Raw genomic sequence first — 25,333 nt, forward strand, 5'->3', positions numbered from 1 at the left:
TCAAATGAGACGCTAAATTTTGTAAAGTAGTACAAACTTTTGACCTAAAGTAATTTTTATCATTCATACATAAATTGAGGTTTTTTACCTCAAATACATACTTCTTCCTTCTAGAAAACCATTACTACCATACTAAGCTTAAGTTCTCTGCTTTTTTGAAATATATAGTATGTGGGGATTTTCATATAATCTTTGGTAAGAAAAATTATGCTTTGAATGAAAGTGTGCCATGATAAAGTGCCACACCACCTTAATGTTGGCCTTACTACAGGAACAGTAATAATCATCAGTGCTTTTTAGGGCACCTTTATGATACATGCTCCATAGAATCTGTGTAAAAGAGAGGAAGATCTGTGAACTGAAGGCCCTCCATGCATTGCCATGGGGAAATCCAAAGAAGTATATTGCTGGATGAGTGTGACGTCATGGAGGGTTTACCCAAACATAGTTTAATCATAGCATCATACTGTATTACACCTCATCCGCAGTCTGTGTTCTCTTTCGCCAATTGATAGTCACGTGGGATGCGTTCTTTTTGAGCTGATTCACGTAAACGACGTCATCAGGCATCGTTTGTCAGATCTGTTGCCTGCCAGGCATCAGTTCCGAAAAATGATGCCTGCTGATGTCATAAACTACACTGGCGCATGCGCCAACTGGAATGTAAACAAAGATGTCACCTGCGGCTGAGCGAAACAAAAGTCGAGAAATTTTTCAGTTTATCCTACTTTCTGAAGAAGAACTGAATGCTCTGCTTGCCAACAATGACTCGAAACGGACGAAAACGATAATCCAAAGGTGCATTAAACGTTCTGCAGAGGTACTGAGACTGTCGGAAAAAAACTCTTTCTTGCCAACCATTCCAACATATTACATGGATTGCGACAAGTTTTGTGTATGGTACGTTCTTATGCATGACTGTGGATGTAATGTGTTATAAAACACATATTGACTGGCCATGAGGGCAACAGCATACGTCTTAAACCCCTCAAGGCTGTGAGTCACCCCCAAAACAGACTGTTGCCTTCAGCCTCGGGAAACAGTCGGTTTTTGGGGTGACTCACAGTCCCTCGGGGTACATACGTATGGTGTTGCCCTCATGGCCACTCAATATGTGTATACTGCACAATGGAACACTTGGCAACAAAGTTTTGGGTTTGCTAGTCTCGCTTTCCAGACCTCATTCGCTTCGCTGTAGCAATTTGAACAATCAAATTAAAGTGCCCCGTTGGCGTAGGGACAGACATGTTGTGTAGTGAAGCGATCCAGGGTCTGGAGACTACCACTACATTCCATGATTATGTCAGCTGGGCAGGCGGAGCACTGAATTCAAATTTTATATATGACCCCTTGACCTAGTTGAACGCTACTGTCCCTATACACTATCAACTGTTGCAGCAGAAAATTTACTTGCTTTCATCAGAGCCACTAATTGAGACACAACCATGGCGATGGACTTGTGTTGCAGTGCAAGTTTCCTTTGTAATGTATCGTATAGCAGAATGGTGCAATCTGAAAGACAACTGACTTTCTGTATTTCTTTCCCACATAAAAAAGCAGCAATTGTGTCAACCTGCTTGTCTCTCAGACACTCAAGCGACAGTTTTTCTCTGCCACAATTGATTATTTAGTCACAGTCCCTCTGCGTAGAGGGACTGTGCTTCAGTTCTGTTGTCAGCTACATTTTTTTCAGTCGAACTAGCTACGGTGCCTGTCGTGTTAGCACTCTTGTGGTACATCAGTAAGTTGAGGGAATCCCTGAAAGTCTTTACGTATGATTGATATGTCATTTGATTGGGTAAAGTCACCGGTGACGAGTTTATTGACGCTGTGAGTTACATCTTGTTCTTTGTAGTTATTTTTAGAAGCTCCTCCTTCTATTGAATATGCACGAAGTTTTGCCTATTGTCTCAAATGTTAATGGAGCTATTTGATTGGTGGGTATAAATATCCTGGAATGCAGAAATCGGTAGTCTCCAGACCTCGTCGCTTCGCGACTCGATGCTTAGTCACACTCCCCAACGCTTGTGGCGCAGCAACAGCGAAGCGGCCGAATTCTGGAAGTCAAGACTATGGGTTTGCCTGCTGTATTTCAAATTCTCGTCAAATCTTGACTTCACAAAATATGAATATAACCACAATTGAACTGTACATTACATAGTTCTGTCAATCGTCTCTGCAACCATAGTGCACCTGTGACAATCTAACGGTGTGGATTATGATGCTGTATGAAGATCCCTGGATACCATTTACATAAAATGCCGTTTGAAATTGAGTTGAATTCACATGTCTAATTGTCTTAATTACGAGTGGAACCATAACAAACTATAACACTAAACAAAGTAGAACAAGAAATGTTTAATATTTGCCAGTTACACGCCAGCTATCTCATGTGTCATACATGTAATATGTGAATGCACTTCGTCTCAACCAATGTTACAGTGACGATTTTGAAGGGTCAAAGATCAGAGTCAGTGCGATGGACTCATGCTTCTGAAATACCGTTAGTGAAAATGACAAAGACTCTATGCGGGACTGTATGCAGCGACACTCCCTTATAACCGTATGTCCTTGCCACAACCTAATGCTGAAGTTCAACGTCAATTAAATCCTTTGTCTGTGCTTGACATTTCAACCATGTTTTTAAAGGTATAAATCACCTGTAATCTAAATATGCCCATATATGATCAAAGGGGCATTCCTTGGTATTCAAAATGCCCGTGTGAGTGCGCTAGCTGTTTTTAAAAAAGCGGCCAGCTGCTTAAAATCTGTGATTGGTTAGATTTTCTCTTTCCATGGTAACTGTGGCAAAATTGGAACAGGTGACAGTATACCTTTAACATGTTGTTTGTGTATTTTTATTATATTAGACGCACTGTTCAGTGTGAAATTTAATCATTTTGATGGGCTATTCTGCTATAATGGCTGAGTTGAGAGAGAGAGAGAGAGAGAGAGAGAGAGAGAGAGAGAGAGAGAGAGAGAGAGAGAGAGAGAGAGAGAGAGAGAGAGAGAGAGAAAGACAGAGAGAGAGAGAGAGAGATAGAGATATTTTGTAAAAGTAGTTAAATAGTCCAAATGATAAAATAGCCCAATCATAAGAGTACGCATAGGAGTGCTGTTTGCTATGCAGTGAATAAATATGGTATATTTGTATTTCAAACTGCAAGTTTGTTTGAGTTGGCTCTAGTCATACATGTATTTGGGTTTACATTTTGTTTTATTCAAATTCTTTGACCTAACCATAATCACAAGTATTTAAACATAAAGGAATGTGGAATGAAGATTATAAATCAGTCAGTTCAAAGATGATTTGACATGCAAAAGTCAAAGTAAAGAGAAGACCCAGACATCTTATTCCTTTGTAAAATACTTTTTAAAACATTTGAGATGGGAGTTTGCTTGAACTAGCAGAGCCTTGCAATCCTGATTCTATAAGTGTGCGTTTTGAAAGAGGTCAGAAAAATACTCTTCTGAAAATCTTTTCATTACATTGTTATAGCAAGTTACATTGATGGAGTTTTTATGGCACTCACTGCTATTGTAACAGCTGGAAACGTGCATGTTGTTCGTTTCAGTGGCAGGTATCCAAGAGTTACAACTTTGTCATTGAGGGCATGGGTAACAGCAAGACACAGGACTTGGTGTTCCTTACACTCGTCAAGGCCAAACACTGCAGAAATATCAAGGTAGGGATCTCTCCAAGCTTTTTCTTATTTTGCTCTGTGGAGAGAAGCTCTGTGATAAAGTTTCAAATTTAAACACAGGGCTTTAAATGTTGTAGGTGGTGATACTAGGTTACAAGAATGGGTACCCTAAGCATGCTAGCGTGCCACATCAGTCAGAATCATGTCCAAAGTTGTCAAATTTCAAAGTGAAACAGTAGATGACGAATCAAAATTACTTCAAGTAATAGTTTGGTATGCAGTCACTCATCATTTGATTGATAGAAGTGTCACATTTCACTACAATATCTCCATGTCTACCATTGGAGTTTTGGAGAGAGAAGCTAAGAAATAAGCTGAGTTAAGGAGAATTTGCCCATCGCATAATCTATGAAGAACAGTATAGCCACAAACCACGATGTCCACAGTACAATCAGATTAACTTGAATGAGAAGAATGTAACATTTTTGAAGTACAGCACATGTAACTTTATATTTGTGAAATTGCCTGGAGGGCACACATTAAATCAGGTGTAAATTTTTTTCATGTATAATTAGAGCTACAGCATGGCCAAGAAACTCCTGGAAAAAGCGCACGAAACAGTCAAAGATCATTCCTTCAAGCTGGCCAAGGCAATCAGTCAAGAGATTTTATATGTTGAAATGCTGAGTCAGGATCTTAGCGTAGTCAGTGAAGATGATAAAGCTAACTATATCAAGAGGGTGATAAATTGTCTGACATCTTCAACAAGTGGTGAGTAGGAAATATTTCAGCTAATGACTGATGCATAAATTATGTTCATTAACTTTAATTTTAGTTGTTCTGCTCATGACATCTTCAATATTATCATAGATTAAATTAAAACAAACCTCACCACTTAAAATGTAGTTCTATTGTTTCAAAACTGAGCCTTTCTATCCAGACTGTTGAGAGGTATTCAGGGGTCATGCAGTAACTCTACTGAACCTAATTGAAATAGTTTTCATTATATACATAGGAATTTTACCTCACTGAAAATCAATACTGCAGTTGTGTACTCCTGCCTAAGACTTCTGGTCACTCACAAGAAGTAAAATGGTGTATCAGCATATCCTGCACCATTAAGGTGGTTTGGAAAGGCTATTTTTGCACAATTCTTTTCTCTGAGTTAATGTCAAGTTTAAGTGTTAGAATCAAGATATTTAGTTCAAATTTTCAGGATAACTCCCTTAGTTAATATTTTCTCCAAAGAATATAAAAATTGTATATTTGCAGCCATGATTTTGAAATATGACACCAGTAAATATTAAAATTTAATTTTTCATATTTTTTTTACATATTTGAATTTAATAATAATTGGATAGTATTAATATTACCAAATTAGTTATAAATATGTTGACACTATTTATTGTAAGATTTGTACGGCAGGATTTGTAAATAAAATTTGTTTTTATGATTTTACATGGGTTTATATATCAAAAAATTATTAAAAATTCTTTCAAATTTCAAAATGTTTTTTTCAAAAAGTACTTCAAATACAGGAAAATTGTGCCGTACAAATCTTATCTGTAACCTTGTTAATAGGCTGTAAAAATTCCATGTCCATATCTCATTTCAAAGTTGGATTAAATGGTATACAATTATGTAGGAAAACTGTTATTCTGTCAAAAATGTTGAAAACAAGCCATATTTGCACCCCTCTTTGAAGTACATAGAGCAGTTTTTTTTGGTTATCTCACTTTTGACACCTCTTTGACACTAAAAGAATCTAAAAATGCATTTACAATAGCAGTCACTCACTCTGAATGCCAGCACCACCTTGTCAAACTTTCCTGAAAAACAGCAAATAATGACTTTCCCTTTTCAAACATTTTATTAAAAGCTAGGGGACCTCTACCATAGATAATACACTAAGGACTCCCCAACTTCTTCTTATTTGGTCAGTTTTTCAGAAGTTTTAACAGGCTATAACTCTGCAATGCCTTTGTGCCCAAATGTCTAGTTTTTTTTATTCCACAGAGAATGTTGACTACTTTTATATTTTAATAGTTTTGTTGAAATTTATAACTGACGCTCTAGCCTTTCCAACCACCTTAAGCAAGATTCTATAAGAGATTATTGGTGTCTACATAATGAAAGTTGTGCTTCTAAAAAGCAAAGTTTTAAGATGCAATATTTAAAGTAAAATTCTAAGCTGGCAAGATATTTGACCAAGAAAATTTGTGACACAATGATCATACATTTGTATGTTTTATCTGAACTTTCTAATGCTGATCAGACATCCAACCAGAAGATGAAATCATTGAGCAGTGTGTGGCATTTCTTCTCAATACAAAATCCTGGAGTTCTTTACTTGAAGTGAAGAATAGGTCTCCCTATGCAGATGTAAGTTATCCCTAGTTCCTTCAATCCTTCTCCCCCTCCCTGGAATGGATCCGGCCTATGCACCAAGTAAATATTCCAAAACCATGAAAATAAAGTACTTGAAAGACACTCATCAATTCTTGTATTTGAAATATGATGTATTTATTTCTTACTTTCTCTGAGATTGCATCTTCTGGCTCACCCGAGTTATCACTGTTGCAAGTAATATTATCATATGGCATATATGACAAATACAGCATCTTTTTATTTTGACCTGTTCACCCTAATTTCCTGTTTATGGATGATGTGGATGCACCCACCCTACTGAAAACAATGAGATTGTACCATTATTTGGTGATTAAAGAGTTAAAGCAAACCAAATGCTACTTTTCAAGGATTGGAAGAAGTTAGAGCTCATGCATGTTAGTATTGTTACAAAAGCCGAGACTAAGTCTAGTTCTCAATTCTCAAGCACACTTCATCTCTTTCAGTTCGGCAAGCTGATTGCCAGTGTGTGTAAAGACCTACCAGACATCAAGGTCAGCCGCAAGGCAGCGCGGGATTTGTGGGATGCCATGGTGACCGTTTTTGTCAACATGACTCACCAAAAAAGAGGATTTGTCAGCGGCAAGGGTGGTGTCCAAATATCAAGGGATGCATCCAGTGCCGTTTTGCCAAAGTGAGTATTGTAACATGATGGAGGAGGGTAAGAAAGAGATGAGAGAGGGAGGGAGGGAGGGAGACAGCACATTCAAGGCAACTGGGAAGATATCTTGCACTTTCAATTTACAAGTATTAACATGAAAAGATGACTGTCACTTTTGCCAAATATTTGAATATATTTGTGAATATTAAAAAGTGATAACTGTCCATCGAAAACTTTAAAATTTAAGAGAGTTTTCTTTAATAGCACTGATCGCTATTTCAGGTATGTTAAGAAATATAGCTCCACGCGCACTACACATCAGACACTTCTGCTTGATTCAGACAAATTTTATTGTTATATGCGTGGCTGTTGTTGCAGCTTGTAGTCCGAACCATGCATTAGTGTGACTTTTTAAGTAACCATTGTAACACTACCACATTTGTTTTCATCGTTCTTGCATGTCTTGCAGAATATGCAGGCAAATATTTTTTTAAATATTTAATGAAAGAAAAACGACATTTGCAATCAGCGCTATTGAGATTTTTAGCAGACCAATACAGCTCAGATGATATTTCCTTTGAAAGAAGAAACTGTGAACATTTATCCTCAATAAGAGCAAAAAGTATCTTTCGTGTGCTGGCCTTGAAGGCAAAGCAGGAATGGACTTTGAGAATTTTTAGCCATTTTTCCTGGTATGACAGGGAAAGGATAGCTGTTTTTACCAAATCGATGTAACAATTTGAATCACTTAGAAGTCATTATTTAGCAGGACTCTTTCTTGTGCTTGTGTGTTTCAGGCTGCAGTTTGTTCATTTCCTTGAGCAGTTGCAAGAACCGACGTGCCTTTCCATGTTGATTTCATGTCTGGTTAAAATGTACAACATCATCCAGGACGACATCAGCACTGATCTTTCCAGCGATTACCCGACACTGTGGCCAACCACCATCACAAAGTAAGTTACAATGTTAAATGAGTAGCAGTCTCCTTCTATAAAACATTTGTCTGTATCTTTTTAAAATCAGCTAATATTAGGGTAAATTTGACAAGAAGGTTCACAAACACCTTGCCTCACCACTCATGCATGTGCACGTTGTATGTTTCATTTGTAAATTTCATGTTGTCCTACTTGTGTTCTGTTTGAACAAGATCATGAAAAATCTGCATATTTTCACATGATTTCATAATTATGTAATTATGTTGTTGTATACTTTCTTGTAATTTTAAAAGTAACATTCACTAAAGGCCCTGTCACACCTTGACAATTTAGCCAGCGTATGCCAATGTGTCGAAATTTTGGTGAATACACTGGGCGTACGTCGAACACGTTATGAGTAAGTTTTGTATATTAAAGTTAAGAGCCTGCTGAAGCATGCTGGTATATGTTGTAGCAGGGCGAGATCATCGAAAAGTTTTGTGCATGCTCAAAACTGTTCAACATATGCCAGCATATTGCTCATAGGTCCCACACACGTGGGCCATAAGTTGTAGGTAGGTTATGTGCTCGTTGACACACATTACGGTACTTGTAAATCACTCATAAGTTGAAATGCGTAGAGATAATTGTCTAACCCTACCCAATATTTTTAACCTATGAGTATGTTATGAATACGCTATATATAAACCCAAAATTGAAAAATACATCGTTACTTCAGTAAGCCAGCGGTTTAGAGAAAGTTTGATATGTTGGCATATGCTGGCTAAATCGTCAAGGTGTGTGACGGGGCCATTACCAAAGATATTTGTTCTCTTAGTCACCTTGCTGTTCTGTCAGTTTCATGCACTCTCCCAATAATCGTTTTCATTAACTTCCTTTTCCAGTGTGAGCGCCATCAGCAAAGATTCTGTTGCCATGGTAACAAGCCAGACAGTAAGCCACGCCCTGTCTGTGGATGCATCACAACCGTCCTGGCTGAAAACCACTGCTGATATCCATTACTGTGAGTTAAATCTCATTACAGCGAAAGCTTTCTTTGCTAATGTGTAATTTTGAAGTTTCCAGTAATTTTTCGCAAAAGTCTGACTTTATACAGCATTTCTCTTTTGAGAAAAGTTGCCCATTTGTCAAGGTGGATGCACAGCCAAGTCTACAGAAATTAGTACGGGTAACAGTGTTACATCCTTTATAGGAAAGAAATTGACAACCCTTACCCATAGTTTTTTCTAATTTATTTTTTACGTACCCTCTCCAATGACTAAGGAGTCCCATCCTTATGCATCTCCATTTTGCACCTCACAGCCAATGGAGAGTTTGCCGCCGCCATCAAGTACTACATCGAAGCTGCCATGATTGTCACCGACTTCTTCAATCAGCCCGTGCCAAGAACCGTGTGGAACGAGAAGGTCTACAAGAGAATCATCAAGTGCTGTTCCAATCTCCAGTGTCACACCCAGGCGGCCATCTTGTGTCAGTTCCTGGAGCAAGTGGACTACACCACCGCCTTCAAGGAACTGCAGGAAAAAAGCTGGTGAGAAAGAGTGCACACCCTATATTACCTTTGTTTGGGGGTAAACAAAATGAGTGAGCAAGTGATTGCCCAGGCACTATAGTGACATGCATCTTTCATGTTCACAGACATCAGGGCTGGTGCACCAAATCAGAATATTTACTCTTTTATCGATGTTGTGCCGATTAGGGTAATTCAATCTTAAGAACTATAATACCAGTTTTTCAGACTTTGTGTCTTTTATAATGGCTTTAAACTTGAGCTGTATAACATGAAATATAAAAATGTTTGTGAAAATGAATTTATCCCTGAGTCTCCTGTAGTATATTTGTATCAGGCAAACTAAAAGAGGATACTTTCTCATTAGCTGTGTGTGAATATTTAATATATAATATATATATATATATATATATATATATATATATATATATATATATATATATTCTAATTACCACCATATTGTAACATATTGCTTTAATCAATACATGTATAAACTTGAAAACTCACAGACTGTTTCCTATGTTTTCAGTTACGATGCTATGGATGCACTGTATGAGTACATATGGGATGTCACCATTCTGGAGTTTCTTGTCTGTATCCTTTGTGGCAGATATGTTTCAAAATTTTTCAGAATGGTGAATTCGTGTTCCAAGGGTACAACATTGCATTGTATGTTGCAAAACTTTATAAGTAAAACTTCAAAGTAGACCTAATGTCAGAGATGGATACAAAATTGGCAGCGTAGCTTTCTGTATTTTTCAACACATGGAAGGAATTCAGCCATCCATACCCATAGTAGCCAATTAGTGATTTTCACTTTGATATCCATGCAAAAACAAGTTTTCCAACAGTACTGTATAGTGCTCCTGATATTCATGAGTAAACATGGTTGACAGGCCCCTTCTGCCATATATGAATATATGCAAATTGGCAGTGATAGACTACATTTGAACCACACCTATCAATACGAATTGCAAGTCATCATGCATGCCAACCATTTTGATTTTTGATTTAGTCAGTTGTTCAGCGTATATGTTCTTTTTGGAAATATTTTGAAAATTTTAAAATATTACAAGACAAGAGTTAAACAATAACATGAATCTTGCATTTTGTGTTCACTGGTGACAAAATTCTGCCATCAGGGGTAAGATTTTCAGCAACCACATTCGGCTAAAATTTGATCTGGAGCTGCAATGAGACAAGCGGCAAGTCTACGTGAATCTTTGATTTGCATCATGATAAAATGTAGTGTCATAAATGAGTAAGGGCCGACGTGAAGCAAAAATTTGTTAAAGACATAGAATGCAATTAGGTCAGCGGTTTTGTTTTTTCTGAACTTTGACCTCAGACAATCACAACAAACATGGAGAGGTTGACAAGAAGAAGACCGCAGTAAGTACATACCCCTCTGACATAGTGACTTGTTTACTGAGCAGCATTTGTGTTTGTCCACATAAAAGGCCTTAACACATTTTCAGTACTGGAGGGACGATGTTTTCAAAACAGAAATAGAAAATATGTGAACACTGACACTTCATAAGTTTGAACCTTGTACTTTCACCATGCATTTTGTTAGTCCCCGCGGACGAAGTCCGGCGGGGACTTATAGATTGGGTCCCGTCCGTGTGCGTCCGTCCGTCCGTCCGTCCGTCCGTCCGTCATCAACAGTTTCTCAGACACTGCTGAACCAATTTTGTTCAAACTTGGCACAAAGGCATAGCACTATGACCTACAGATGCACATCGATTTATTTTGCAATACGATCCAATATGGCCGCCAGACGGCCATTTTATTACGATTTTTTCATGTACAGAGCCATAACTCAGGCATGTTTCAACCGAGTTTATTCAAAGTTGGTACAAGGACAATGACCAATGTCATATATATGCATGTCGATTTTTTTGTGATACGATCCAATATGGCCGCCAGGCGGCCATTTTGTTTTGATTTTTTCATGTACAGAGCCATAACTCAGGCATATCTCAACTGATTTTATTCAAAGTTGGTACAAGGACATTGACCTATGTCATATATATGCATGTTGATTTGTTTTGTGATACGATCCAATATGGCCGCCAGGCGGCCATTTTGTTTTGATTTTCCATGTACAGAGCCATAACTCAGGTATATCTCAACCGATTTTATTCAAAGTTGGTACAAGGACATTGACCTATGTCATATATATGCACATTGATTTGTTTTGTGATGCGATCCAATATGGCTGCTGTGCAGCCATTTTGTTATGATTTTTTCGTGTACAGAGCCATAATTCAGGCATATCTCAACCGATTTTATTCAAAGTTGGTACAAGGACATTGACCTATGTCATACATATGCACATTGATTTATTTTGTGATACGATCCAATATGGCCGCCTTGTGGCCATTTTTTTACGATTTTCGATGTCCTGAACCATAACTCAGACATGTATCAAGCAAATTTATTTAAAGTTGGTACAAGGACATTGACTTATACCGTAGTATACACATGTACTTCAATATAAATATGTACTTTGATTTGTTTCTCGATATGGTCCGATATGGCCACATGGTGGCAATTTTGTTATGGTTTTTTTCATGTCGAGAGCCATGACTCTGGCAAGTCTCAACTGATTTTATTCAAAGTTTGTAACTGGACATTGACTTATGTCATACATATACATGTTGATTTTTTAAACAGTAAGATCAAATATCGCTGCGTGGCGGCGATCTTGTTACGATTTTCTCATATACTGAGCCATAACTCAGACATATTTCCACCAGTATCATTCAAAGTTGGTACAAGGACATTGACATATTTCATACATATGCTCGTCAATTTGTTTCATGTCATGTAGCAGTATCATGTCAATTATTGAACTTTCATAATTAGGCTGATATGTCAAGAAATACTGCATCAAATTCATGAACTTTGTACACATGTTAAGCTCACATTGCTTTAACAGTGAAAAAGACATTTATCAGTGTCATTTTAATTAATTTGTAATTGCATATGTAATGAACTTTCTAATTAGAGTGATATATCCACAAATACAACGTCAAATTTGATGAAACTTGATACAGATGTTGATCTCATAGTGTTGTAAATACTGCATTAAACTTTATGAAATATGGTACCGGTGATAATCTATTAGTGTTAGGATAGTATGAAAAATGTTTTGCAACATCCAGTCAACTAATTCCCAGTTGACTCATTTAATGACCTTTAGGATAGTGGCCTACATTGGTTTTATGTTTTCATCACCATGGAACTCATTCTTGGCCATTGAGTGCCATCTGTATCAAAGTATTTTTATCACAGGACCTGTAATCAAAGTACCCATTAGCAAGCGGGGACTGTGTCATCAACGATGACTTGTTTTGGCTGTGATGAACTGTAGCTGCTCAAACAAAACGGGAACCTTGAAAAAAACCCATTTTTAACCCAACGTATGACTTGCATACTGGAGATCAACATTTGAATAACTCAAAGAAAAAATTAATCTATACATCCAATGTCCTGTGAACAGGTCTACAATTACCATTGATGACAGTGGGTTTGGGTCATACCATTGATGACAGTGGGTTTGGGTCATACCATGATGGTGAAAGGGTTAAATCAGGGTCATCAATCAAAGGATGGGGATATTCAACTTAAATGCAAATGAATATGATAGAAATTAGGGGAAGGGCATTATGTTTGAGCATCTATTTTTCCCGACTACTTTTCAAAGAAAGAAATATGAATGATACTACTGAGATTTTGGTTTATTGATTTACATCAAAATTAATCAAAATATTCAAAATTGTGCAGTATCAAAGTATTAAAACTCACATTATTCTTGTCAATTTGTCAGATTCAGTGCATTGGAAGGCCAGAATTGAACTCTTTCAATCCGGAAGAAATCTTGAAGCAAGCCTCACAGAGTAGGAAGAACAAATTTCTACAAGCGATGGCCAAACAGTATCTTTGATCTGTTCAGGAGACAACACAGCCGGGGAAGTTGTTGTCATCATTGTCAGTGATAGCTAGGGACAATATTTCAGATTTATTATGTGGATATTATGTGTCCTAGCAAATTACTAGTAGGAACCTGTTTCCCACCAAATGTATGAAAATGGACAGTTTTTGATGACACGAAAATGACTCTCCATGTAAAGCAATAGGAAACGTGAGAATATTCTTGCCCTGACATACCTAGTGAATACTCTTGTGTATATGCATGTGCAGATCCCTGAATACCGGTACATATTGACCTCAGATGTGACACTGCCTTGTTTTGTGAACATCAGACACGAATGCGCACACATGATTTGCAGACATGATTATTCAGATTAGTGTTTTGGAATTTTCCTCATTCAAGCTGAAATATCAATCACTCACAAATCTCCCATTTGAAAAACTTGTCAGAAGTGAAGAATGAGAATCTGTCCAACAGAATATTGTGTAATTTTAGAAAGTCAATACATCCAGGGAAGAAGAGAAAAATTTTTCTTTACTTTATGTCAAATTTCATTTCTTGTTTTATTGTTGCTTACACCAAACACAGCATGCTAGACACTATAGCAATTTTCTCCAGATTTGTGCTACCTTCAGAAAAATTCATCAATTCTGTTCATGTTTTTAGTTGCATAAAAGAGGCATTATTCTTGATATGGGTACACAGCAGACAGATTGATATGACACTCATTGGAAAATCAAAAGTTGTGCAGAGAGTGAATTACGTAAGTACAACCACAGATCAAAGTTGTACCAGGGAGAAAGAATTTGTCTTTTTTATCTGTTGATAAATGTAGTTGCCTACATTGTTGTTTGTATAATGCATGCATTTCCAGACTGTAAAACTTATGATGCAGTATATTGAATGGGTGTCTTGCCCCTGTACTCAGCATTGCTTGTCCCTGTACTCAGCATGGCTTGTCCCTGTACTCAGCTTGGCTTGTCCCTGTACTCAGCTTGGCTTGTCCCTGTACTCAGCATGGCTTGTCCCTGTACTCAGCATGGCTTGTCCCTGTACTCAGCATTGCTTGTCCCTGTACTCAGCTTGGATAGTCACTGTATTCAGCTTGGCTCAATCGATGTAATTTTTGTTAGGACATATAAGTGATAAAATCAGCAATACTTGAATCTGATGGCTGCAGACTTTATGACATTCATAGCTGACCAAGTTCTCCTGACTCTGTGAAGTACATGTCCCTCAACAAAAGAAGTTTTAAGTGTTAGCCCAAACTTTCCTTAAGTACCATAAACTTTAATGAAACCATTCTGTTTCATGATAAAGAATAAGTCAAGGTGCAAACTTTGGTGTCAGAGAAACAAATTATCTAAGATTTAACATTTTGTCCCGTAAACCTCTTCTGAACTCTAGGGGAAAAATCAAGTTTTGATTCTTACAAAAACGAAATAGTGATAACTTCTTCAGACTATGAGCAGCATGCTATGAAAGTATTGTAAGATAATTTGAGTCTTGACATCTGTTGCCTAGGCCCTAGGCACATTATTGTTACTTTAAAGGTCTTTGAATATCTATGAGATGTTTTCTTTGTCCCCTGGATTCCAGGAATTATTCTAAAAATCTGAAATAAACAAAACAGATAAACCTGAGAATTTTACAGCTCAATTCTCCCTACTTTAAAGATCATAAAAACTGAAATCGATACACCAGGTGTGATTGACAATGTATAGGTGTTCACTGCCAGTTGAGATCTTTGTTGCTGGTAACAATGCTTGAAAATGAGATGACATGACTAGCCGCCATCAGTTTATGAAATGTTTCATTGACATGGCCATTCTTCAATATGTGAGTTTCTTGGATAGATCGTTTTCTTGTTTTGCTTTGAAGGAAAAAAGCAGGCAATGCTATATCCCAAATATTCAAGTACCTCATTTTGTACCAATACTTAGTTTATAGACTTGTTGAAGTCATAGATGATGGGAATCAAGATGTGAAATACTTTTGGTGCCTTTTTTTCTAAAACAATGTACAGTCTTTACAAGATACATTTCAAAACAGATTTTAGTGTTTCTTGAAGTTGTTTTTTTTATGAAAATAAAGTTTGAGAGAGTGCTTTCCGATATGACTTGGTGCCTTTATTGTTAAAGAGTGGGTGGATTACTGGAATGTTGAGTTGAGTGTATGATGTCATGAACAGCATGCATGGATGGGTGTCTGTGGCAATCTGAGACTTTCTTTCAAAACAAACTAGATCTCAACCAAACCTTACTTTTCAGTGACTATCAGCATAAACATGGCAACCCTGGACACATTTTGTATGCATACTAGAGTCATATTTATGCCAAGCCAAAATGTACAGAAATTTTGGCACAAAACAATAATTCTGTTTTATAATAAAGATTTCAATTTTGGTTTTCGCTACATCCTCACAAAGTACAGCTGAACCAGACACATCTTAAAATTTTTGAGGTTCAAAGTTCTGAAGTTACAAGCATGCTGTTTGAGTTTGTTTACAACTGCAGGGGGGTTCCCTGACTTCATGCCATTTTAGAGTAGGGTCACGTGGTTACCCTGGGATGTTGCTAGGAGAATTGCACCAGGTAACAGGTTGCTTGGCACCCATTGTATGCAGTACAAACATAACTGAGTTGTACTGTCTGCAAAACTTTTTTCAAATTATGTTGAATTATTAATTCAACATAATTTGAAAAAAAGTTTTGCAGACAGTAAGCCTATCTGAAATGACGTGTATTTGTACACATAGTGTCCTGTATTAAGTTATCTGTGGAGGCTTTGCTAGACATTGACGTCTATGACCACCTGTGATCCATAACTATTTCTTGTACTGACAAAATGTATAGAGTGATTGCATTTTTCATACCCAGATGCTTTGGCGCCAATGAATGGCATGATGGTCAGAGTGTGTGTGTGTGAGAAGAGATGAGGTCTTAGTGATCACCTTTTACAGTGGTCACCTTGTGAAAGTCCTGCAACATTTGTAACCCCTGCAGAGCAGCCACATCTCTTATGTGCTGAATGGGTCACCTGTAAAGACTCCCATTTGGTGCAAAACCTGTGTATGCAGGCCAGCATATTTGACTTTGACCTTTGTCAAAATGTGCTGAGACCAATTTTTGGCAAATTTCAGCATTTATGTTTTAAATTTTGTGACACTTTGCCAAGATTTTTGGAAGTTTGTTTTGAGGAGGACGGTCATATGTATACACATTCAATTGCACCCAAAGAAGTAACATAGTCTCCTCTTTTGTCTATTAATAATATTTTGGAATTAATTTTTTCCTACATTTAAAATGCTCAACATACAGACTATAGAGACAAACTAGTCAACAACACAATGTATTTATGGCGGCTGTTATTTATTTTCCGTTTACTGGTATATCAGTGTCAGAACGATACAAAACAAGTGAAATGCCTAGAGATGGTTGAGGGCGCTCTTGGACAAAGGAATCTATCACACAGCTTATAGCACTTCCTAACAGTAACATTCCAATGCAAAAGTAGGCATCACATTAAGTTGACAGTAGGCAGTTGTAACATACATGTATCTGCATGAGTGAAAAAAGCAATGTTCAAACGTTTCCAACTAGAAATGGTTCAAACTGTGACCAACAATAAAACATTCTTCATAAAAAAAAACAAACAGGAAAATATCACATTTTCAGCACAGAGTGGCAGTTGTATTCACAGTTCTTGTTCACTTGGCAGACAACAGAAAAGAAATTGTGCTTTCAGCACATAGAAATAAAATGCTTGGCAACCTTGTATGTTCAATATTTGGAAGCACTGACATGGAAGTACAACCTTATCTGAACACTTTGTTTAAAAAGATTTTTAGCCATTTGCTAGCTCCTCAATAAAAACGACACACTCCTTTCATAGCATACATGACTGTAGATCAAAAAAAAAAACCATTTGTACTGGCACGGTTCCTCCACCAGATATTGGTACTGGTTTGCCGTGATCGTAACATAAATTACATCTTACACTGTCAGGCAACCATGTTATGACTATGTGTAAATGTGCCAATCACTTGAATTTCATTTCAAGTTCTCACTACATGTTGACCAAGAAAGAACCCATTACTGTACTGTATGCTGATGGGCAAATATTATCAACAAATCTGTATTGTAGCAGTATATATGAGCTGTTGTCAAAACTCAGTATACAGTGAAAATTTTCTTTGATATGATGCCACAGGAATGAGCAAATCTAGTGGTCTGGGCTGCATGACGACAAACTTTTATTTTGCTTTAATCAGTGAATCTTCCATTCTATTGGTCTAGCAGAATACACAGTGTCATTTACCTGTATGATGAAATATGCATGCAAGACTGGTAACCTGGCAAATCTGAATATCACTGGGCGCAAACTGAAGAATTTTACAAAATGACATATTACAAGGGGTCATGTTTGCTCAATAAAGCCATGGAGGCCCTCAATAAAGACTGGGCCCAGTGCTGTTCAGGTACACTGGCATGCTCAACTACAGGACTGCTGGACCTGTGTTAATACTCATGTTGGAACAGTCAACATTGAATTTGCTTTCCCTAAGTTACACTTAGAATATGGTTATGACAAAAGAAAAAAAGAAAAAACTGGCAAAAACTTTTGCATGAAACAATGAACATTACAAGATGCCATGTAGGTGACTGAAAGTCATATACAGGCCTTCTTATTCTCATCTCCAGTCTAATGTTATTCAGGCTTATACCAGTCTAGCAGGGGGGCGTACATGTACGATGGACAAGTGAAGGACTGGTGGTGGCTTGGGATAAGTCACACATTTTCAGTTTGTGTTTCTTGCGTCTGGATTGGAAATGCCCTGAACACAATTTGAACTAATTTGGGAAAATTTCATTTTCATATTGTTCAAATTCCTCAAAAGTGTTAGGTGCCCTATAGATTAAGGTTGTAAATATTACAAATTACTCATAAAAACAAGTGTATTGCAAAAAAAAAAGAGCAGATGAGCTTAAATTTGTAGATTAAACCAACGTTACAAATTAGTTCCAATCGTGTTCCTAGCAGAGATGATGGAATATTCCACCAATTAGATATTTCATTGCAAAATATTTGTTTTGTTAAATTACCTTTAAAGAGAAATTGTTTCAAACCACTGGCATGGTCCTTTTAGAAAAATGTTCGACACAACAGTATTACAGAAGCCTACTATAGCCCCTCTTCCATTTATTGGACACCTACCCACTGTATTTTTTCCATTGGGAATTGCGTTGGTTTTTGTATTACAATGGTGAATTTTCAACACTTAAAAAGTATGCTATCAAACAAGTCTCTTGAACATGAAAGGTTTTGTTTCACAGCTCTTTGAACACACAACTATCTTGACAATCGCTGTTCCATCCAATACTCTCAATGATCACTTTCCACAGCTAAAACACATGCTAAAATGAGTAAATAAATGGTTCCATTGTCTGTAACTTTGAATGTATTTTCCATTATTTTCAGAACATTCATAAAACACAGTTTTGTGTTTCACCGATACTTTTCCAATGATGTTGAAATACCCAGCATTTGACTTGTGAATACAGTCTTTCAAAATCAAATGTTACTGCTGACAACTGAATGTTCAGCCAAACTAGTATTCATTTATCAACAACACTGCACATTGCACACAGTGCCTGGTGTTGACAAGGCAGATACTCGGTATTTCAACACAATTTCTGGACTTGTCTTATACTTGCTTACAGAGTAAAGAATAACAACTCTTATCATCAGAGACTGGCAAATGTACCTCTGAGGCGACAATCTTAATTGTCACTCTGTTTGCTAGCAATTCATGCAAACAGCCTTGTGAAGACAACTTTTGTTTGTGATGAAAAAAGGGAAATTAATAAATAAAGTACGAATAATGCAACAGCGTCAACAAAAACAACTGTGAAACTGTGCAGCACCTTGTCAAAATAAATTGCTATACATTGTATATTGGTTATTATATTAATAACATTATAAATATATGTACATATACTTGGATAAATACATTGCACGATTTCACATTACCATAAATATCATTAATATTTAGTATTGTGCCGTATCTGACTTTGGATGCAAAATGTAGTCAAATCTAGATCAAAAACAGTTTTTCATTACATGCATGATACATGATTGTTAGTCAGCTCTTTCCACATCCACCTTTCTCAGCTACCTCTACAATATCCATCGATTATTCCAAAATTCATAACTACCTCTACCAACATACCACATTTTGTACCAGATGTTAGGTGTGTTGTACAGATTATCTGTACACTGTCAACACCATTTGTAATTAATTGAACCCATTGCCAGAACCGGTTAGTGAATGTTGAATCTCATTGTGTATCTAAATAATGTAACTGTTACATCAAAATCCCACTGGTGGTAGAATTTTCACTGCCAAAACGGAAAACTTCACTATGGAAAGCCCACATGGACTAGATATTCCATGTGGCTCCATGCAGTTCTGATACTGCATCTTCCATGCGATACATTGCAAAAACTAGAGTTGTAATGTCACATACTAAAAAGCCAAAAGAAGGCAAGTGGTAAATGAATTTATAAAGAACAACTTGAATTTGATTTTGTACTCAATGTGAATAATAAATACAACAAAACTAAAAGGTGCAGCTTTCTTGCTGGAAGAAAGCAATTCTAGTATAAAAAAATACAATGTAGCACTTCTTCAAAAAAATTTTTTGAACAAGGAAAGTACAACAGAATAAACGTTAAGATATTTCTAACTGAGCTAAATTTATTTCTCGTGTTTTTAACACTGAGTATTTCTGTGTTTTTAACACTGATCAACTTAAACGTGATAGCTATGTTTAAATATTTCAAAAATGAAATAAATACTTTAAGCAAATAAAAGTCAAGATCAAGTCATCCTAATGACAACAAAAAGTCAACATTTTGAATAATTCATGATGAAAGGCAGTCAGACACATGATTTATGAAATGATTCATCTCTGGCATCATGTTGTGAATTTCGTCAAGATTTTGTCTTGTCAAGTTCAAGTACCCTGGTATGTCATCACCCAAGACAGTGTACAGTCTCCCTACATGCTCTACAACACTTTTGTAAACTGCAGGATAAAAACATCTCACATCCTGATATGAATACTTTTGAAGGTCTGTTGGGAATATATTAAAGGCTGATAGTGTCAGTACATTTGGAAAAATCAGGACAAAGAATGATCGGGGAGTATCATCATAGAGAGAACTAGCAATGATGAAAACATACTGGTGAAGACGTGATAAAGAAATTTCATAGTTTCTTGCAGGTATTTTGATTCAAGGATTGTGAATCACCAATTTTGATTCTGTTGAATTAGTATTATAATTTTTCTTGCAGGTATTTTGATTCAAGGATTGTGAATCACCAATTTTGATTCTGTTGAATTAGTATTATAATTTTTGGCAACGAAATCATGACCTAGACTGTTAGAAAGCGGAGACTGAAGCTATGATGTGAATCAAGTAATTTGTCATGGAAATTTAATGAAAACATAGGCAGAATTTCATCCAAATAATCAGGGACAAGGTTGTGACCAATATCAATCTACAACCAAAGCTTTGCTTGTTAGCACTGGGGAAACTTTTGAAACTTTCATATTTTTTTATCACAGAACAGCCTGAGCTGGCAGACTACATTTGTAGTAATCATTGGAAAATAACATTTTTGGCTGTAGCAATTTTTGTCACTTCATGTGGCTGAAGCAAGCAGACATTACACACTTTGGGAGTTTTTTGTGTATTATTCTGTTCACTGCATGATGCCAGATCCCTGCTTCTGAACGTAACATAATCATCTTAGTTTATCAAAATAAGTACAGTGAAAGCAAAACTGAACCATGTGCAGTTATGTGATTTTACTCTATTTCGTAGCAAGGACAAAGATGGCTAAGATTGTATTGTGGGGGAATAGAATTGGTTGGGTGGGGCAAGCATCTGAAAGACACGGCTATCTTATTTACATACTACTTATAGCGATCTGTTTTCAAGTTTCTATCCTAGACTTAGCTGCAGTCAACACGGGCCGAACACAACATCCTAAAACTAAAGATATGTTATGATTGTTTCACTATGAATAAATATTTGAGAAAGTCTTAGAAATACTTGTGTTTTGAGAAAGAAGTAGTGATGAATCATTTTTATAAGGAAAGACACAATACTGACTCAGAATATTCTACTGGCCCAAATGCTTGAATCGCATGATGACCAAATCTTTCAACAGAGGCCTACTTTCGGCATCAACGGCATCGGCAACGTGTCTTGAAAGGCGGCTCTCAAGATGCCGCTTGTCCTTGCCGATTCTCCAGCAAATGCCGATCGTGGTCTGCAAGAGCGGCACCAGGAATATGTTGCTGTCATCATCGTTCATCAACGCGAGCGCTGCCTTTGCATAGCTGTGCGCGTGCGCGTCGCTTTCGTTGTGGCAGTATGCGACCACCAGGGCACAGAGCGTCTCTATGGCACTTGGGTCAGATTCGCCGAGTAATTTTTCCTGCAGGTGGAGACCATTCTGCAGCAGGGGTATGGCCTCCTGGTATTCCCCAACACACATGTACTTATACGCCAGCTTTAAATCACGGTGGTAGAAAAAATCTTCAAATTCCGGCGACTGCCTGACTTCCTCGAACGTGAATATGTGCGACAAGAACTGTTCAAAGGCGCGACTTCTTTCGGCAATCGTTTGAAGTTTGAAGTTTCCAGTAATTGTCTTTTTGGGAAAGGAAACGTTCTGCATGAGTTCTGGGAATTTCCTTCGGAGTTGTTGGTTGAGTCGGTGAAATTCTGAGTATCTCCTCTCAATCAAGGCTTGAGATGAGTCTGTGCCTATCGATCTCACAACTGCCAAAGTGTAAGACTACGGAGGTAAAAAGAAATACAAGAAATTATGCAATCCATCTTTATGTCTTGATACAACTGAAGAAATAAACCAATTCTAGAAACAACAGATTCCTCTTTGCAAACATGCCAGTTGAACTTAAAGGCCATTGAGCTGCATATGTTTGTTATTCGTGGACATTGAAATATTATCAAATTTTCTCAGGTATTCTTTTAATTCAGAACAATTAATAAAATACCCTTTCCTGAATTACAACAACCTTCACTTATTATGCAATAGATAAGTACTGTAAACAATAGACAATAAATTAAACAATGGGCAAGTCATATTATAAAACAAAAGGCAAGTTAAGTAATATTGCAAGATAGGCAAGTAATATCATATCATACCAGTATATTGATGGCGCAAATGCAGTGATCTGATTGCATCTGAGACGTGAAAAGAACCGTGGTATATTCGCGATATACCATGGCTGGCACACACGTGAGCTCTCGGCAAGAGCCAAAATCCTTGTTTGACATTCCATACCAGAATTTCAATATACTGTTATGATACATAATACCAATGAATCACACCCAGCGAAGATATACCACTCGATTTTGACCATTTCACTTCATATATGCACTCGCTATCGCTCGTGCATATATGTCGTGAACTGGTCAAAATTTCATGGTATACCATCGCTGGGTGTGCTTTATTGCTTAAACAAAAGGCAAGTAATATTGCACGATAGGCAAGTAATAATATACAATTCAAGTTCAAGGGCCATTAACTCTAACTTTTGATAATTTTCACTATTTTGGTTTTTTTAATGTTGACCAGAATTTCTTGCTCTACTCCCCGAAGCATGTTGGCAATAAACAGAATCAAGCTTGTTAACTCAGCATGTACATGTATAAATTGCATTATTATTGTTAACAAGTGAATTCTGGTCTGGACTAGAATTCAAATGTAAACAATAAAAGTGCATTTTACATGTGTCGTCAAAAGTTAAGTTACTGGCCCTTTAATTCTTAAATTCCAGTCATTTTCAAAAACTTACCACTGTTCAAAGAGAAACAGTGAATACAACATAGTGGAGATATGTGTTCCAATGGATATCAACAATTTGTTTCTAAATAATTATTTATGCACCATATACCATATGCAGTTTATTTCTATATTTGCATAAAGACAGCCACAATTTAGTGGGCACATATTGATAACCTATCTTGTTCAAAATTGTGCATGCATTTCAAGTCCATGATAAAAAGTCAATTAATATAAAAATCCTTCAGTAAGTACATTTACATGAACTGGCTGTATTTTCAAATTGGAATCATGAAAATAATGCAAACACTTGTACTGAACGGACCTATGTATTCAGGCAGGAAGACCCTGCCTATATTTGCTAAATTTCTTACAAAAAGAATTACATTACAGTGTTGAGCGGTGCAGATTTGATGTTTAAGTAGAGCTGGATATTGATAAGGTTGTAGGGGGATTACCATCTCCCTGTGTAATTAGTAAACAGCTGTAATTAAATAGGAAACTGGTTGTTGAGTTTGAAGAGAGTTTGTGTAGTGTTTATTATTTTTGTCTTTAAGAACCTGCCACAAGTGAAGCAATGTTTGAAACAAGTAGTGTACATTTTAGGAACAAAGTTGGTAAATCTGCAATGCTCCCAACTGTAACAAATGGCAGGAGTTATATGAACAAATGCAAGCTATTTGCAGCAGTCAATTAAGTTGAACTTAATTGGAAGTAATCAAATTACTTTAAGTTGCATTTTAAACTACAGATGTGACAATAAACTGATCACCTTGTAATATCTCAGGAGATGTCACTTGTGAAGAACTCACATTAAAAAGTCAACGGGACGAAAACCACAACATACGCAAGATGACCAGATAGACTAAACACAATACTCACAACATATTTATTAGTGTGCCCCTCGCTGATGGTCTTGGCTGATATGATTTCAAACGATGTTCTATCAGATCCGATTTTGGCACCAACTGATGGGACTCCTGGATCTCTGTGTTGTCTGACATCTTGTCTGACATATCCAGTATCTAGCAAACATTTGGACAGTCGTTAAAGTATGAAACTGACGTCACCACATTGGAAGGCTCGAAAGGTAGCAAATAACATTAGGCAGCTCAAATGTATTACCGGTACTAAATAAATATCTATCTATTATATGCACTCTTAAATTATTACGTTAATGTAAGTTTTATGTACATTCAATCATACAAATATATAAATCAATACATCAATAGTTTACTGCAAGTTTAAGAGCACCTACCAAGCAGTCTCAACACGCATTTCCATACCGTTAGACATATAATTTACCGTAATATATATTATATAACTAGACATGAAAGTTGAGCACTTTCATTTTTGTTAAAATTACTGTGACAGTCCATCACCTCACTTAGTAGCCTCACTTTGTTCGTATCTAATAGTCGTTCACAGTTTACGTCACTGTTCTCTCATTAATATGCAAAAATAAATATTTGTCCGCATTTTTAGATTACGCTTTTGAAAATTACGCATGCAAGAACGACGAAAATACATCTCAGTGGGCGACTGCTAGTGTAACAGTGAATACTAAAAAACATATTCACGACTCAGAGTACAAGCTGCAAAAACAGCCACGCATGCAACATTATAAAATTTGTCCGCATTTCAAGCTGCGTGTCCGATGTCGCGCGCGTACAGCTATATTTAGTAACAAACCTGTAACCGTGAACAGCGCTATAATCTTCCATAGTATCGATACGTTCATTTGAGGCATAGCCATTCTCACTTCCCTACTGTAATGTTCCATTTCTTCCACTGCAATCAGTGTTTTAAACAGAGATAAGTAAATATCTGGGCGTGCATTATACAAACGAAGGTATCGTATATCAACATCGGAATTCGGACAGACGTGATTCAGCGTGAGATGGCGAAGCCCTAGATATGGAACAAGGATGCCCATTCACAACGACATCATACGATGCCGTTGTTTAATATGTACATACATTAGCTCGGAGAGAAAATGAAACGGGTTGTCATCTCAAATTGACACCTAAGACACCGTTCGGGCGCATCGAAAGAAGAAAGTCGCATCGCCTGGATATCGACTACATACCTATCGAAGTCACTTGTGGGGTTTTGTCCTCTTCCGTCGGGCTGAACGTCAACGTGCCGCTAAAATTCAAGTCGACAGTGTCATCATCGCCTAACTCAAGTTCGCTTTCCGTGTCCGAGCTTATGGGGTCGTCGATACTTATGTCGCAAGAGATCTTTTTCTTCGGTGTAGCCACCGCCATTTTCTCTCCGCAATGTTGAGGTTTGCGCAAATTTCACCGCAATTTATCAATCTCATCTTTTCTCCGGCACGTCGTCCGCCATGTTGGGGCTTCGTTTGTTTGTTTGTACATGACTCACACTCTCTATGCAAAATAGACTGA

The 25,333-nt window shown here is 37.0% G+C and overlaps 2 protein-coding genes across 3 annotated transcripts in view; one reads left to right on the forward strand and one right to left on the reverse strand.

Annotated features, from left to right (window-relative positions):
* Positions 1-15,152, forward strand: part of LOC139147869 (integrator complex subunit 8-like) — a 127,057-nt gene extending 111,905 nt beyond the window's left edge. The window contains exons 12-21 of the mRNA XM_070719084.1: positions 3,576-3,686; positions 4,220-4,415; positions 5,920-6,026; positions 6,497-6,684; positions 7,449-7,604; positions 8,471-8,589; positions 8,889-9,117; positions 9,626-9,690; positions 10,445-10,488; positions 12,932-15,152. Coding sequence (XP_070575185.1) covers positions 3,576-3,686; positions 4,220-4,415; positions 5,920-6,026; positions 6,497-6,684; positions 7,449-7,604; positions 8,471-8,589; positions 8,889-9,117; positions 9,626-9,690; positions 10,445-10,488; positions 12,932-13,048 — 1,332 coding nt within the window. The 3' untranslated portion in view covers positions 13,049-15,152. The remainder of the gene's footprint in view (positions 1-3,575; positions 3,687-4,219; positions 4,416-5,919; positions 6,027-6,496; positions 6,685-7,448; positions 7,605-8,470; positions 8,590-8,888; positions 9,118-9,625; positions 9,691-10,444; positions 10,489-12,931) is intronic.
* A 1,238-nt stretch (positions 15,153-16,390) lies between these two features.
* LOC139147871 (sorting nexin-21-like) lies at positions 16,391-25,308 on the reverse strand. Of its 2 annotated transcripts, XR_011555819.1 has the most exons (4): positions 25,012-25,308; positions 23,805-23,947; positions 20,425-21,911; positions 16,391-20,364 (listed from the first exon to the last, which is right to left on the reverse strand). XR_011555819.1 is itself a non-coding variant. In XM_070719086.1 (3 exons), the coding sequence occupies exons 1-3, from the start codon at positions 25,190-25,192 to the stop codon at positions 21,231-21,233; spliced, it is 1,005 nt and encodes a 334-aa protein (XP_070575187.1). In that variant the 5' UTR covers positions 25,193-25,308; the 3' UTR covers positions 16,391-21,230. The 2 variants fall into 2 exon arrangements, 1 of the variants encoding a protein (XP_070575187.1); XM_070719086.1 differs by having other exon boundaries at positions 16,391-21,911.
* Positions 25,309-25,333: the final 25 nt, after the last annotated feature.

This window comes from Ptychodera flava, chromosome 13, assembly GCF_041260155.1.
Source record: "Ptychodera flava strain L36383 chromosome 13, AS_Pfla_20210202, whole genome shotgun sequence".
Classification (NCBI taxonomy): Eukaryota; Metazoa; Hemichordata; class Enteropneusta; family Ptychoderidae; genus Ptychodera; species Ptychodera flava.

Bases quoted from the DNA above. Each gene is read 5' to 3' on its own strand.
- LOC139147871 (XM_070719086.1), bottom strand. From the start codon at position 25,192: ATGGCGGTGGCTACACCGAAGAAAAAGATCTCTTGCGACATAAGTATC. The intron at 23,948-25,011 runs GTATGTAGTCGA...AATGTTTGCTAG, and splicing joins CCCACAAGTGACTTCGATAG to ATACTGGATATGTCAGACAA. The intron at 21,912-23,804 runs GTGAGTATTGTG...TTACCTCCGTAG, and splicing joins GGCACACTAATAAATATGTT to TCTTACACTTTGGCAGTTGT.